Source organism: Rutilus rutilus, assembly GCF_951802725.1.
Source record: "Rutilus rutilus genome assembly, chromosome: 2".
Taxonomy (NCBI): Eukaryota; Metazoa; Chordata; class Actinopteri; order Cypriniformes; family Leuciscidae; genus Rutilus; species Rutilus rutilus.
In genome coordinates this window covers 47,473,316-47,487,815 of record NC_140210.1, presented here as the reverse complement: position 1 = coordinate 47,487,815, position 14,500 = coordinate 47,473,316, and the positions used below count along the sequence as shown (strand labels likewise).

At 37.8% G+C, this 14,500-nt stretch overlaps 1 protein-coding gene across 4 annotated transcripts in view; it reads right to left on the bottom strand.

Annotated features, from left to right (window-relative positions):
• LOC311285828 (CD209 antigen-like protein 2) overlaps positions 1 to 14,500 on the bottom strand; it is a 22,123-nt gene extending 7,623 nt beyond the window's left edge. For 2 of the 4 annotated variants that reach the window (XR_014626439.1, XM_084401636.1), the window contains exons 1-4: positions 11,656 to 11,865; positions 11,264 to 11,377; positions 11,076 to 11,185; positions 10,907 to 11,007 (exon numbers count right to left, since the gene is read on the bottom strand). Coding sequence is in view for 3 of the 4 variants with exons in the window: in XM_084401636.1 (XP_084257762.1) it covers positions 10,907 to 11,007; positions 11,076 to 11,185; positions 11,264 to 11,377; positions 11,656 to 11,764 (434 nt within the window). In the remaining variant the exon portion in view is untranslated. Of the gene's footprint in view, positions 1 to 6,906; positions 7,279 to 10,906; positions 11,008 to 11,075; positions 11,186 to 11,263; positions 11,378 to 11,655; positions 11,866 to 13,981; positions 14,092 to 14,287 lie in introns of those variants that run through there. The other 2 variants (XM_084401635.1, XM_084401637.1) reach the window with 2 other exon arrangements.

Below are 14,500 nucleotides of genomic sequence, written 5' to 3'. Positions count from 1 at the left end.
GTTGGAACAACATGAGGGTGAGTAATTACTGACAGAATTTTCATTTTTGGGTGAACTATCCCTTTAAAAGAAACCATGACTATAATTTACCCACAGCTAATCTATGTGAACACTTGCTGTCAGACATAAGAGTGAATAATGGAATTAGAGGACATTTATGAAAATGTTGAAAATGATGATATTAAGGACACAACTGGACCTCGAACACAGAATCACAGCCAGGATGAAGGAAAAGATGGAAAGTGCAGTAATAAGATTTATTGGCCAGCATCACACACATGACCAGTGTCGTCCGATAGATATACATTCATTGCGCTGATACACTACGTGAACTAACTCAGAGGCCCACACAAAAGAAAATGAATAGCAACATTCCCAGTCAACACGTTGATCTCACAGTGATCTCTCCATATGACCACAATGTGAGTTCACAGTGAGCTAAAAGTGTAACCTCACAGCGCACTCGCTGTGTGCTCATTTTATGGCCACAATATGAGGTCACCCCAGCTATAAATGTTATTGGATTTGAACATTTTAGTTGAAAATGAAAATTAGGTTGACGTCTAAACATTTGATGTCAGGCTCCAACTTCATTAAACAACTCCACAAACAGCATTACCAGCTTCACTTATTACTAACCAGACTGACTTTATTTCTGTCAGACGTCTACAAAAGTTTTTATTGAGAATTAACAGGTGTTTAACTCTAATGTGTTTCATTTGAAGTCACCATAACAGTGATTAGTGTTTCCATTAGTTGGGCTCTTAACTCTTATTATATCTTTTGTCTTTTTTGGCCGCTGTGACAGTGTGTTTGTCAAACACATTTACAGCAGCAAAGAAAGCTAAAGTGAAACGAGATCAGGTGATGATGGTTACCTGTTGATGGTTTTATAATCATCATGAAATAGACTGCTTCACTGAGGTAATTTGAATCTAACAACTGTGTTGTACCAATAATATATTCTCATCACAAACCCCGTGTTACTGCAGCGTGAGGTCCAACAATATTATAACAATCAGTTAGAAGATTTTAACAAACATGAACATGAAAATTGAATCCACCGTGACACACAGAGATATCAAAAATCAGCACATGAATCTCAACAAGGGTGACAATATATATATATATATTTTTAGATAAACAGATTAATTCTTAACATCACTGAAAAGCTACTAAATGTCACAAAAAAACAACAACAGATAAAAGCACATATTTAGAATTAAAATAATAGGACAATTCAGCTGCATAATCTATTCATGTTGCAATGCATGCTGGGAGTTTTGTACAATGATGGTACCCAGCATGCATTGCAGCAAGGTACTTTAGATTGTCACCATTGTTGAGATTCATACGTTGATTATTGATGTTTGTGTTTGTTATCGAACAGTAATTTTTCGTGTGCATGTTAAAATCTTCTAATTGATTGTTATAATATTGCTGGAATTCATGCTGCAGTAACACAGGGTTTGTAATAAGAATATATTTTTGGTACAACACAATTGTTAGATTCAAATTACCTCAGGGAAACAGGTTACTTCATGATGATTATAAAACCATCAACAGGTAACCATCATCACCTGATCTCGTTTCACTTTAACTTTCTTTGCTGCTGCAAATGCGTTTGACAAACACACTGTCACAGCAGCCAAAAAAGACAAAAGATATAATAAGAGTTAAGAGCCCAACTAATGGAAACACTATTCACTGTTATGGTGACTTCAAATGAAACACATTAGAGTTAAAGCTCTGTTAATTCTCAATAAAAACTTCTGTAGACTTCTGACAGAAATAAAGTCAGTCTGGTTAGTAATAAGTGAAGCTGGTAATGCTGTTTGTGGAGTTGTTTAATCCTCCTCTGCTGAGATCTTCACAGATTTAATGTCTTCTTTTCTCTTCAGTTGATTTCATCTGAGGCTGTGGTTGAAGTCAGTTGTAGTTCTTGTGCTTCTGCTCGTCTCTTTTTTCTGTTCTCTTCTTTCTTTCAGTGATTCTTTTTGTTAACAGGCTGAGATGACTTCATATTTAATATACACAGATTTTGTGGCTCAGATAAGGTCCAGTTCTGGTTTATTTCTTTGCTCTTGGCTGACATGTGGCATTGCTATGGCCTGCCTGTGGCCCAGATCTGGCAAACAGGAGTGGCCCACCCAAGTGCCGTAATTCCGAGTAGCCTCTCGCTGCATCCTGCGGTGGACGTCCAACCCGGCCACATCCAAGTGTGACGTCAGAAGCCACCACGCCCATGCCCAAATTGCTATATCATCCAGTTCGGCAGGTGGCGCTGTCACAAAAAACTAGGGTCCTGTTACCGGGGTCTTAAAGCTGCAGCATTGACAGTATATAAACGAGCTGCAGCCTCGGATTGTGCAGGAATATACTATTGATTTTAAGTAGTATAGTGAATGTGTTGCTCTGAACAACTGTGACATTGGTTATTTTAAGAAAAAGTTATCACGCTTGCATAGATGGGTCATTTTAGACCCATGTGTGTAAACTTGATGTATTAACACAAAATATTAAATTAAAATATTAATTTGTGACCAAGATATTTTGAACTATGATGATATTCTGATGTTATATTTTGATATGTTAAACTCATAAAACCTGTACAGAAGGGGAAGCGAGAGATTAACTGGTTTTTATGTATTAGAATATTGTGCAAAAGTTCATTTATTTCAGTAATTCAACATAGCTGTAAGCCATAATCATCAAATTTATAACACATAAAGGCTTGAAATATCTCACTTTGCATGTAATGAGACTATATTATATATTAGTATCAGCTTTTAGTTGAATTACTGAAATAAATGAACTTTTGCACGATATTCTAATTTTTCGAGTTTCACCATATTGGTTCTTTAACTTAAGGTTTACATAAATTCCATTCTGCTGTTCTATTATTTGATTTCAAAGTCATTTGCTATAACAGGCATTAACTAATAAGTGAATTCTTAATTTGGTTGTAAAAATGCAATATTTCTATAACCACATTTTTTTTAATTTAGAAGGTGTAACTATAAGTGCAGTTTGGAGTACATATAATTAAGAAAGTGACAAAAACTCGTTTTAGTTTAAGTATAGATGCTCCCTTATACGTTTATTATAGCACAACCATGATTATTGATTACCATTTGTGTAACAGAAATACAAGAGAAATACAAAAATATAATTTTAAGGTACATTGTTTACTTGTACTACCATGTCATTAACTTACAAAACCAGTGAGCAATGCAGAGGTAACGTATTGTCTAATACAGCTGTTGAGGGAGTAATTGTGAATTAGACCATTCCAAGCTTGCCAAAGCGTCACAATTTAACTGCACCAATAATCTGTTGCATCACACCTCTACACCAATAACCTCATCTTTATTATAAACCAATAACTATGATAACAACCGTAAATATATTTCCGACAGGAAGCAGCGCCATTTTGCGCATGCGTACAACAAATCGAGTCACGTGCCGTATTTGGACATGGGCGAGGCTTCCGACGTCACACTTGGATGGGCGTGGCTTCTAACGTCACACTTGGATGTGGGCCGGGTTGGACGTCCACCGCAGGATGCAGCGAGCTGTACTTGGTAATTCCACGCTGCATGTGGGCCAGATCATCTTTCCACGTGTGCCAGATGTGGGCCGGATCTGGGCCGACACAATGTTGCTATGTGGATATTGTGGTCACAGTTCGTCTGAGTTTGAGCACACAGTGAGAGCGCTGTGAGGTTACACTTTTAGATCACTGTGAACTCAGATTGCTGACGGTGTGACCACATGGTGACATCACTGTGAGATCAAAGTGTTGACTGGGTTGTGCCATCCCAGAACCGGCCCACATCTGGCACACATGGAAAGATGATCTGGCACATGCAGCGTGGAATGACGGCCCCTGGGTGGCTCACTCCTGTTTGCCAGATATGGGCCACAAGCAGGCCAAAGCAATGCCACATGTCAGCTAAGAGCCAAGAAATAAACCAGAAGTGGACCTTATCTGAGCCACAAAATCTCTTTCTGCAGCACCTTCACTTTGTGAACTGCAGGATAGAATATGGTATTAAACTGGCAACGGATGGTATTAAACTGCGTGCTGAAGTTTCCATATAGTGGCGATTCCTGAATATGTGTCATTGAAGATTGTGAGTTACATTTGAGTATTCATTATATTAACATTGTGTCACTCATTCACTGTTTAGCTTGATGTACGGCTGCTACATTATATTTTATGCTATATGAGAGTGTGGTTACCTTGATGTCTGTGTTGCCTTAATATCCTTTTTTATCATAATTTTATAAGAGCGCGTCGACACTCACCATCAATGTGCCTCATATGCAGTGTTTGCTATGTTCTCAAACAATCAAGCCAGTGTTAATAAAAGTTAGTTATATCCAATAATTTATATTCAATATATTCAATCAGTTTCTACATTTTAATTTAATTCAAAATGCAAACTTGATTAACTGTTAACTATTCATGAACTTTTCTCAGCCTCTCAGCACTGGGCATCACAGGAACTTCCCTCCACTGGTTTGAGTCCTATCTCACAGGTAGGTCCTGCAGGGTCGTATGGAGAGGCGAGGCATCCAGAGCACATCAACTGACCACAGGGGTTCCTCAGGGTTCAGTCCTTGGACCCTTGCTCTTCTCCATCTACACCACATCACTGGGACACATCATACAGGCACATGGTTTCTCTCATTGACGCTTGCTTACAGATCTGTCACAGGCTCAGCTCCCTCCTACTTTCACACACTCCTACAAGTCTACATCCCTACCAGAAGCCTTCGATCGGTCAACGAGCGACGTCTCGTGGTTCCATCACAGAGAGCCAAAAAATCACTTTCCAGAACATTCTCATTCACAGTTCCATGCTGGTGGAATGATCTCCCCACCCGCATCCGGAATGCAGAATCCCTGACAACATTCAAAAAAGAGCTGAAAACTCATCTCTTCCGTGAGCACTTAACCTCATTAAAAAAAAAAAAACCTTTCCTTTTCCTTTTCCTGTAAATTGTCGCTTATCGGGCTTATGCTACTCTGAATAATGCCTGAACTTCGTATTTTGAGCACTTCTTGCGTTGTTTTTGCCTCTTCACGATGACTCGCTTAATTTAGTCCCAATTTTTAAGTCGCTTTGGACAAATGATCTGAGGGCGCGGGAGCTTCTGTCAGACATATACACAGGCTTGGGAGGGTTACTTTAAAAATGTATTCCGTTACAGTTACAAATTACTTCATAAAAAAGTATTCAGTAACGTAATCCAAGTACTATAATATGAAAGTAATGTAACTGATTACTTTTGGATTACTTAAAGGTCACGTATATAAATAAAGTCAAGCAAGAAGAAATATTATAAAAAAAAAAAAAAAAAAAAAAAAAAACATATTAAGAATTTGGCCTTAACACATTAACACAGGCCTGAATATAATATATTTATGTAAAGGGCTATACAGACATCTAGTGGCTAATGTATGGTATTACAGATTATTTTGTTTTATTTTTTTTAAAAATTTAACAAAAAAATAAAAAGCACAAAATTTTTACACAATCTACATATTAGTTTATTTTAAAATAGGCCTACATGTTGACTAAAGCCGTGATCTTTCTTAATTTGCCTGACTGAACTTGAGGCGTTGGCAGTGGGAGTTCCCCTACGTTACCTAGACAGCGAACATCCCGTTACGCGAGAAAAGATTAAGAAAGGACATTTTGGGTACTAAAAAAGCTACTCTCCTAATTTCTACAAAATAGCAGCGGAATTTCCATGAATTAAAAGCGATTTTACCCGCAGGCAGCATCATTTCTACTAGCAGCAGTGATTCAATCTGCGTCTGAGGAGATTGTAGACAGCTGTTATTTGCACATGCACCAGCGTGAGTCATTACTGGCAACAGAACCAGGAACTACTGTAAGTAGCGCGCTCGTCTTAATATAGTGTTATTATGCCAAAATACTTATTTATTTCGTTTTAAATGAAACCATTGTAATCCTGAAAGTATTCCCCCTTTTTTCAAAATGTAACTATAATCTGATTACTACGTTTTTTGACGTAACTGTAACGGATTACAGTTACTGGATTTTTGTATCCTGATTACATAACGCCGTTACATGTATTCCGTTACTCCCCAACCCTGCATATACACTAGATGTCGCCTTGGCTACGGCATTCGTCCAATGAACTTCCGTAGCCAAGGCGACATCTAGTGTATATATCTATGCACCAGTCTGCGTACACGTCACACACCAGGAAGCGCGCGCGCCCTCAGATCACTTGGACGTGGCTGTGTACAAAAGGTAAAACCGATATAAATACTGTTCGTTTTCTCACACAAACCGCACGTTTCGTGTCTTAGGCCATCAATGTGAACTTGTGGAATTGTTTTAATTTGGACGATGGGGAATTGTTTTAATTTGGACTCTGTGCATGCTCTTTGAGGTGGTGACCACAGACCTGCATTATATGACTGACAGACAAGAACGGTTTGACCTAAAAATATCAAAATTGAGACTACTGCGGAAAAATAAGACAACTAAATCTTGGATGCCCTTGAGGTAAGCTAAAACATACCAAAATTTTATTTCAAAGTGAACTATCCCTTTAAAAAGCCAACAAGAGGAATCTGTGAACACTCAAATAAACTCAAACACACTGAAACAGGCCAAACTGGACCTTTGTATTGATGAATCTGATGTTTCTGTTCCTCTCTGATCACTTCAGTCTGATAAACCTGCTCTCTGCTGCCCCTGCTGGACTGGAGCAAATATAGCCATAGTGCAATAAAGCAGAAACACAAGAATGATTAAAAAACAAAAAGACAGTTTACTATAATAATAATAATAATAATTGATATCAACTCAAAAGCAGTTTCACAGACACTCAATAGAATAATAGTCCCAGAAACAGGTGTCCCAGATCACCCTCATTCACATTGTGAGAAACTGGATGTTGTGAGTTTATTACAGCAATGAAAAAATAATGACAATTTTAAATTTTCCTTCTTACAAATTAATATGAAGATCAGATGGCAGTTTTTAAAAAAACAAAAAACAACAACAGAAACCTCAATCAGAAATAATACATTCACAATAAGAATGATTCACTAAAATAATAGAAGCAAAAGCAACAAGACTGGATGAAACTTATTTCTCACAAATAAATTTACTCATAAAAGAGCATGGCAGATCATTCCAGTTGTTCACAGAGTCTCTTTCAGGATCCAGTTCAATACAGTCCTCATTTGAACCTTGATGGCTATTCGGTTCATCTTTGTACCAAAACCTGAGTAAAATGTGTCAGATTTTCAGTTATTCAGGACCCCAGATGTTCAATGAAAGTTTTTATCCATTCAGAAAACAACAAATGAGGAACAAGCCATTCATCATAAAAGAGCCAACAATATTCACAGCACCAGAATAGCAGAGTAGAAGTTAAAGTACAGAAAAGTAAAAGAGAGAACAATTTATCCATACCAGCCTGATCTCATGAAAATGCGTCTCTATAGCACGCATTGTGTTTATCGTGCAATTTATACGTGCATATGATACGCAGTTTATTGCGTGTAATACACACGCACCACACACCACTAATCCTAACCAAACATATAATAAACACGCATGGGTAGGTTTAGGGTAGGTTTAGTAGTGGTGTGGGGTGCGTGTGTATTACACGCAATAAACTGCGCATCAAACGCACGTAAATATGGCAAGCCAAGTGGTTCAGAATTACGCTATAGATCAATCGCGTTTACAGCCAAACGGCACAAAATACGCCGCTGTAATTACAAACGGCGTAAAAATTTTCAAAATACGTCAATGACGCCGTATTCGACGGTGTTTTAGTGTGCATGGAAAGTGCCGCTTTTTACGCCGTTCATCTCGCCATATGACGCCGTAAAAAAACGCCGTTTTGGTTGCACAGAGCGCGCTTGATTTTACGGCGTTTTGCTTATAGTATAATGTAGTGATGTATGTCTCGAGACCACTTTTACGTGGTCTCGGTCTTGTCACGGCCTTGACGGTCTTTGGTCTTGGTCTTGTCTTGGTCTCGTACCTCTCGGTCTTGTCTAGGTCTCGCTGTCTCAGACCGACATAGTGGTCGGGGATTTAGCAATACAATAGGCTACTACAATATCCACGACGACACAACGTTCGATAATGCAACATTATTATCCGCAATGGAACGGATTGAAGCGCGCGTCCGAGTGAAGACAGTGCGGCGTGTGCGCCCAATATACGAGAAAACACTTTATCCGCGCCACTGATCGCAGCGGCAACGAGCACTTTGAGCACTTGATTTAAAAAACACATATCAGTGACATGATGGGTTTTAACTTCATTCAGGAGATTTTGGGTAACTGCACAACTGACAGATGACTTTGAGCGCAGTCAGCGCACCGCCAACGGTGTGTGTGTGTGTGTGTAACCATAGCGACAAAACGACCAACTTTCGGATCCTGCACTTAAGCCTATAATTTCGTTTTTAAACATTTTATTATGTATTTAAAAGTTGCAGAATGGATTAATTTGGAGACTCCGAAATCGGCAGAGATAGGCAGGCATTTGCTTAGATGAATTTGTGTCTTTGATATCTCTCTGTGTGTGTGTGTGTGTGTGTGTGTGTGTGTGTGTGTGTGTGCATGTGTGTTGTTTGATTACAGTATTGTATTTAAGATGGTGTTAGACTAAATAAATGGTCTTTTAAATATCATCTGCATATCTCCGTTGTGTTGACTAAACATTAGGCCTAATCCAAGTTTATAATTGCGTATCTTTAATTTGATGTTACGATTTCATCTACACATTAAGTATAATTTCAATTGGTTACATATTTCTCATTCTTTAGACAGTTGTTGGAGGAGCAAGATGGTGTTGGAGGTGTTTGATGTTTTTTTTTCAGATGAACCAGTCAGTACCAGTCATGTCAGTCCTCAACAGTACACAAAAGTTAAGGGAGTCTCAATCCTCTAATAGTGCAGTAACAGCCGTCATGCAATTGCTACACATAGTTGATCTCACCCTGCAAAAACATTTACAGTGAGCTCACAGTCACACACATGACATGGTCTGTCTTTGTATTGTTCTGCCTGTGTAGTTGAAGTAATACCATATAATATGTATTGAATGTAAACTGCGGCTGAACCCTAGTATGCTGCTGTTCTTGAATTCATATTGCTTAGCTTCAACACTAGTCTATTTTTTTCCCTCCGGTCTCGACTTGGTCTCGGTCTTGGTCTCGACTTGGTCTTGGTCTTGACTTGGTCTGTCTTGGTCTTGGTCTTGGTCTTGGTCTTGTCTTGGTCTCGATACCCTCTGGTCTTGGTAGTGTCTTGGTCTCGGTTTAGGCGGTCTTGACTACAAGTCTAGTATAATGAGACACGCCCACTGATTTCCACAGCCAGTAAGTTTGAACTGCTCTCTCCCAGTGAATGATGAACTGAGTCAGACCAGACCAATTCATCAGGGATCATTTGTGGTAATCCAATTCTTATGCTCCTAAGGAGTTATTAATTTTATGGATGAAATTTTTTAATCCATAAGAGTTATGGATAGAGTATTTTATTTTATCCTGTTTTTTCTCTGTTCACAGAAGCGCTACAGGTGAATACGACGAATCCCCCTATTCTGTTGCTGCTATTTTACATACAGGCTAAAACTAAACCCCTGGAAAAAAAAAGAAATTGGGTATTTTTAATGGGTCACAGTCACAGACACTTGTTCATTCTAATTTAATTTAATTTTAATTTAACATAATCTTGTCGGTTAACCAATGGAGAATGATCGCGTCGGTTGAAGGTTGCAAAAAAAAAAAAAAAAAAAATGAAATGAATCCAGTTTGTTGATAAAAGAAAACATAATATCCGTTTAGTTTAAGTTTTTCAACTAATAGTTATATTTTCCTTTATTTCAGGTTTATTTCGATTAGCATGTTTTTAATAGTTTTAGTTTTACTTAACTAACCCTGCCTGGGCAAAACAGCGACAGAACTGTCAATTTTCCAACTCTTTCAAGCCACGAATATTTACAAATATTCACGAATTATTTAATGCCGGTCTGGGACACAATATTAGGCCAATCACACTCATCCAGGCCAATTAACCTACAGCTATTGTTGCAAGCATAATTTACATTTCTTTTAAGAATAATGACTCAAATGTGGGAAAGAAATAACAATGTTATTTTTATTTAATTATTGCTCCCTTTGCTGAGTTTGCTCCCCTTGCACCTTATGTTTTATCTTTTAAAATGACGGAAATTATTTCAAAATTCGGATTTAAAAAACGGCTTTGTACTCAGGCTGAACTTCTATACCCACAAACGGTTGACTTTTTTTTTCAAGTCGTTTATTTCGAACTGGACGATCGAAAGGACAAAATATTTGAATCTTCATTTTACAAAAATATATTGGATATAACGAAATGTAATAATGTTATTTAATGAATATATAATCAATGTAATATATATGAATAAAAAAAAAAAAAAAAATGAACACTACTTAATTCTGGAAGGAGAAGCTTATAGGCCTACCAACACACCTACCACATTTTTTAGAAATGGCAAAAAATACATTCATCTTATATTTTTCAAATATTTAAAACACACAATTTCATATAGGGCATTCTATCGGTTATATCGATATTTTGTGTTATTCAGCACTTAGATGGAAATGTGCCGAGTAAAGCCAATACGACCTGGATTTTTTTCCTTGTTTAATAACTCCTTAGGAGCATAAGAATTGGATTACCACAAATGATCCGTGCTGAATTGGTCTGGTCTGACTCAGTTCATCATTGATTGGGAGAGAACAGTTCAAACTTACGAAGGTTGTGATTATCTAATTTTTAAATGAATATAAAAAGAACGTAACAAATTATTCTGAAGTGTTTCTCTGTGAGTGTTTTATCACTTACCCTTGATTCAGTGTTGAATTATCCACCCATTTCATGATCCCCTCAGTCTCAGTGTCAGACAAACCAATCCACACTGTCTCCTTGAATGAAGATATGAGTCTCTGTGTGAATATAAACAGGAATAAGTGTGATTCCTCTCATTGATTAACAGACACTCACACAATCTCACCTGTTTCTCTTCAGTGTTGATAATGATCAGATCAGCTCCTCGATCTCTGCAGAACTGCCTGCTCTCAGACCAGTTCTTCAAATCATTGAATATGAAAAAACTGGCATTTCCTTTCAATAAACATAAACACTTTGCTCATTATTTGTGTTGTAAAGTGCAAATAAACATATGAATCCATTTGTACTAACCTCTCAGGTCTCTCTCTGTTGTGATGGTGATGTGCTGCAGTGTGATGAAGACCAGCAGAAGAACACAAATGAGCCCGAGACACACTGTCATCAACACCAAACACCTGCTTCCTCCTGACAAACAGAGACAAAACACACACATTTCAGTTAACAACCATTCACTTAGAATTCATATTATTAGAAATATAGGCTCAAATAAATCCACCTTTATCTTTAGACAATACGCAGGCCTTTTTAACAAAAACGTATTCTTTAATAATCATAGCGGAATATCTACAGTTAAATATGCAACTTCATGTTAATAAATGCAGAATTATGGACACGTTGTTCTTTGAAAAAAGATTCCTCAAAAGTGAACAACATTTCTTCTTCAAATGAAACTTTCTACTTACTGCACTTTCCATCTTTTCCTTCGTCCTGGCTGTGATTCTGTGTTCGAGGTCCAGTTGTGTCCTTAATATCATAATTTTTAACATTTTCATAAATGTCCTCTAATTCCATTATTCACTCTTATGTCTGACAGCAAGTGTTCACAGATGAGCTGTAGTTGAATGATAGTCATGGTTTCACAAATAGTGCTAACGCCAAAAAGGAATACAGGAAGTGATTTCTCTGACAAAACGGGTTACAAAATTATGATGAAGAAGTGATGACAGATGATGTAATCACTGGTGTTTTAATCCTAACCATTTTTTCTCCTTTGAAGTGATAACGATCAGCATGCTTAATGTGAACATGCACTTCAGAACAAATGAGAACCATGACGGTAAAGTTTGCAGATCTGTGTCTGAGAAAGATTATCAAACTCTTAAACAGGACTCTCTTTCTCTCTCTTCTGTGATGGGGATGTTTTCTGGGTCTGTCCAAATACCCACACTTGCGGTCTTGGTCACTTGAGAGCGTGTGCACATGACGGGAAGTAAGTGTGCAAGACTGTCCATAGCGCAATACACTTCACGCACACTAAATCCACGCCATCTCTAAGGCTCTGTCCCAAATGAAACCCTAATCCCTCGGTCACAAGTCCACATTATAGCGACGTAATGCCGCTTTTGAAAGTCGTGTACTGAAGGAAAGAAGAGAACAGGTAATGCTGTTTGTGGAGTTGTTTATTCTTCCTCTGCTGAGATCTTCAGAGATTTAAATGTAGTTCTTGTTTCTGCTCGTCTCTTTTTCTGTTCTCTTCTTTCCTTCAGTGATTCTGCTTGTTATCAGGCTTATTAAGGCTGATATTACTCCATATTTAATATACATAGACTTTGTGGCTCAGATAAGGTCCAGTTCTGGTTTATTTCTTTGCTCTTAGCTGACATGTGGCATTGCTATGGCCTGCTTGTGGCCCAGATCTGGCAAACAGGAGCGGCCCACCCAAGGGCCATCATAAGATTAGTGAATCATTCTACCTTATGATGATAAAAACTAAATCACTTGATAATCACTTGATAATCTCTGGATCTGGGACATCACAATAATAAACACTGATACAATAACCCCCAACTCACATAAAAAGCCAAGAGTCAAACTGCCCAACAAAAATAAACACTGATCACCACAATGGTGACCAAATATTTTTAATAAAATATCAACATCTAAACCTCTGATAATTATCAATAAGAACTTCTTTAGACGTCGGACAGAAATAAAGGTTAGTTCTAAGTGATGCTGTTTGTGGAGTTGTTTAATCCTCCTCTGCTGAGATCGTCACAGATTTAATGTTTTATTTTCTCTTCAGTTGATTTCATCTGAGGCTGTGGCTGAAGTCAGTTGTAGTTCTTGTGTTTCTCTTTTTTCTGTTCTTGTTGATCCTCTGTCCTTCAGTGATTCTGCTTGTTAACAGCAGGTGTTTATCACTAATACTCGATCATCCCTTAATTATTCACTTAATTATCTCATTAACTTTAACTCTGATTTAGAGTTACTTTAACACTCTGTAGAGTGAGAACATATGTACTCTGAGAAGTGTTGATTTAACACTGGGGATTTTGCTGTCTAAATCCATTATTCGCTGTGTCTGACAGTACATGTATTGTACATTCAACCACATGTTATCCGCAGCAATCCAACAAGAGGAATCTGTGAACACTCAAATAAACTCAAACACCCTTAAACAGGCCAAACTGGACCTTTGTATTGATGATGCAGGAAACAGCAGAAAGTGCCTGAATCTGATGTTTCTGTTCCTCTCTGATCACTTCAGTCTGATAAACCTGCTCTCTGCTGCCCCTGCTGGACTGGAGCAAATATAGCCATAGTGCAATAAACAGATACACAAGAATGAAATATGACATAAAAACAAAAAGACAGTTTACTAAAATGATAATGACCATTTTAACTTCACTTTCAAGTGAAAGCAATACAACTCAAAAGCAGTTTCACAGACACTCAGTATCAGAATAATAGTGTCTGGTGTCCCAGATCACCCTGATTCACATCGTGAGAAACTGGATGTTGTCTATTTATGTTGTCATTATCTAATTTTTTAATTAATATAAAAATGACTTAACAAATTAATATGAATTGTTTCTCTGTGAGTATTTAATTACCCTTGATTCAGTGTTGAATGATCAACCCATTCCATGATCCTCTCAGTCTTAGTGTCATACAAACCAATCCACATACTCTCATTGACTACAGAAGATATGAGTCTCTGTGTGTGAATATAAAACAGGAATAAGTGTGATTCCTCTCATTGATTAACAGACACTCACACAAACTCACCTGCTTCTCTTCAGTGTTAATGATGACCAGATCAGCTCCTCGATCTCTGCAGAACTGCCTGCTGTCAGACCAGCTCTTCAACTCATCGAATATGAAAAAACTGGCATTTCCTTTCAATAAGCATAAACACTTTGCTCATTATTTGTGTTGTAAAGTGCAAATAAACATATGAATCCATTTGTACTAACCTCTCAGGTCTCTCTCTGTTGTGATGGTGATGTACAGTGTGATGAAGACCAGCAGAAGAACAAAAATGAGCCCGAGACACACTGTCATCAACACCAAACACCATCCATTTGTACAAACCTTGTTTAGATAACTCCCTTAGTTGAGTCTCTAACTCCAGTTTCTTCTGACTCAAAGAGTCAACACTTCTCTGTAACTGGCTTTTCTCAGCGCTGAGATCATTGACTCTGGTCTCTAACTCCAGTTTCTTCTGACTCAAAGAGCTGAAGTTGTTCTTCAGTTGGTCTATTCCAGCCATTAGATGTGTTATTGCCCTGTAAGCTGATGATAGTG